The sequence below is a fragment of the Nothobranchius furzeri genome, chromosome 8, assembly GCF_043380555.1.
Source record: "Nothobranchius furzeri strain GRZ-AD chromosome 8, NfurGRZ-RIMD1, whole genome shotgun sequence".
NCBI lineage: Eukaryota > Metazoa > Chordata > Actinopteri > Cyprinodontiformes > Nothobranchiidae > Nothobranchius > Nothobranchius furzeri.
In genome coordinates, this window is record NC_091748.1 from 40,811,707 (window position 1) to 40,814,206 (window position 2,500).

A 2,500-nucleotide genomic window follows, 5' to 3' on the forward strand; every position below is an offset into this window, starting at 1 on the left:
CATTTCTTAGCGAGCTGGGCTCCATTCCGTTTTCACATCTCATCAGTGGCCTGTCTGCCCATAACTGAATAAATAGGAGTAAACATTTCCTGACAGAAATGAAACATGGCAAATTTGTGTTAAGCTGTTTCAAGACAGCATGAAAGACCAAATAGCAAAAGGGAAACAGGGTTGAAATCATGGAAAGCTGCAGTTTTTCACAGTTCGAGGGAGAGAATTGGTGGAAATACCAGCTGCTGTGCTGGTGGAAACTAGATTTGAGATATAAAAACAAAATTTTTGTCCATTGTCATTACTGTATTTTATTTTATCTGCATGCTGCAGAGGACCTACAGTTATAAATCACACCTTTAACATTTTGATGGACCCCCTTGCTGTGACTACACAGTGGTTTTACTACTGAGCTGCAGATGTATGGAGCTAGGATTGGGACGATATTCAGCGTAACTTGTACCAAGTTTTGTAACTTGGAACATGTTTCATCACATGTAACTTTGGATTCGTAACTTGTAACTTTAGTTTTCTAACTTGTAATTCTCAATTCGTACTTGTATTTCTTGTTTTCTAACAGGAACATTGTATTTTGTACATGTATTTTTTATTTTGTAAAATCAAACATTCATTCAGAAACATGAAACTTTCGTTTTGTAACTAGCAGACTTCCAAATTGAAAAAATCTATGTACAAGTTTGAAATCAAAACTCTCAAAACACACATTTCATTCTACAGGTACAAACCTCAAATCTACAATCACGGATCTTTTTGTCTCGATTCTAGCGTCAGTGGGAGGAACTTGTACACATTTCTGACTCAGTGGCTCATTAAAGGTTTTCTAGCAAAAACTGGCAACAGAAAATATCATCGTTGGCTTATTTTGGTACGAAGCGGTTAGCTAACGCTTCACAATGCAACAAAATGATGACATTTCATCAACTTACCGGAGAAAATCCTTCTGAAACACCGAAAATGAACTGCAGTCAATGCAGCAGCGGGGGCTGTTTGGAACTATTCGAAGCTCCATGAACCACGTGACTCCCGCATTCCGTGTCGTAACTCTCTACAGCTCTGACGGAACCCTGCCCTCCTCTCCCAACGATTGGACAGGAATTTGAGAAACGTGATTGGTAGCCAAGACTCGTGCTCTCATTGGTTCCACCCAAGTTCCTCCCACTGACGCTAGAATCGAGACAAAAAGATCTGTAACACTGTAGGATTTGGTTTGTACATGTGTGTTTTGAGAGTTTTGATTTCAAACTTGTACCTTGATTTTTTTCAATTTGGAAGTCTGCTAGTTACAAAACGAAAGTTTCATGTTTCTGAATGAATGTTTGATGTTACATAATGAGTAGTAAATGTACAAAATAAAAATTTGATTTTACAAAATGAAAAATACATGTAAAAAATACAATGTTCCTGTTAGAAAACAAGAAATACAAGTACAAATTGAGAATTACAAGTTAGAAAACTAAAGTTACAAGTTACGAATCCAAAGTTACATGTGATGAAACATGTTCGAAGTTACAAAACTTGGTACAAGTTACGCTGAATATTGTCCCAATCCTAGCTCCATACTGATTTCTGTCTAGTAAAGCTTTTGGTAGAGCTACTCTGAGAATAATCCTGTCAGACAAGGTGTGTGTGTGTGTGTGTGTGTGTGTGTGTGCGTGCGTGTGTGTGTGTGTGTGTGTGTGTGTGTGTGTGTGTGTGTGTGTGTGTGTGTGTGTGAGCTCCATATTTGGTTTCTATTCACACAAACCAACTGGGAATGCAGGTGTGGCAATAATTTGAGTGAAATGGTACAATTGCATGGCTGAGAAAACTTTTTCCTTGTGTTTGGGCATGTTGGGAATCCAGTCCTACCTTTAACCTGTTTTTATTTCTGTCTGCTTTCACCTCCTCAGGGTCACTGCCAGCAGTGTCAAAGGGAACTCATGTTATTGTCCCTCTGGTGGAGTCGCTGGAGGACGGTTGTTGGGAGGCTGCTGTAGTGAAGCAGGATGACAACAGGATAAAGCTGTCTGTGAATTCACCTCCCACGGCTGTCATTGGCCGATATCAGCTCACTGTGGAGACTAGCTGTGCAAACAGCCAGGCTACATCCCCCCATGACCCTGCAAATGACATTTACATGCTATTCAACCCCTGGTGTGAAGGTAATATTATTTGTACTTGGATGACTTCATCTACATCTCTGAGCCTCACCTCTGTGGCATGCCTATTGTGGTTTGGGGAGCACTGGCAGAACATCAGCACCCTTCTAGTCCTGATACTTAATGCAGGAACAAGAGTGGTTGTCTTTACCCCTCTGTATTTCCACTAATGGGATAGGAACATCTACCGAAGACAAATTCCTTGTAAATGTACTTTTACTTGGCCAATAAATCTGAAATCTGAAATCTGGAACCAAAACAGATTGTCACTTTGCTGCCCGGGGGTGGGGGGTTGTGTATGAATTGATCTGGAGGCACGAATGTGATGAGACGAAACCAGCACTTCTGAT

General features: G+C 40.4%; 1 protein-coding gene across 2 annotated transcripts in view; it reads left to right on the forward strand.

Annotated features, from left to right (window-relative positions):
• Positions 1-2,500, forward strand: part of LOC139071515 (protein-glutamine gamma-glutamyltransferase K-like) — a 24,804-nt gene that overhangs the window by 16,278 nt on the left and 6,026 nt on the right. For both annotated transcript variants that reach the window (XM_070554039.1, XM_070554038.1), the window contains one exon: positions 1,902-2,153. In XM_070554039.1, the coding sequence (XP_070410140.1) occupies positions 1,902-2,153 (252 nt within the window). The remainder of the gene's footprint in view (positions 1-1,901; positions 2,154-2,500) is intronic.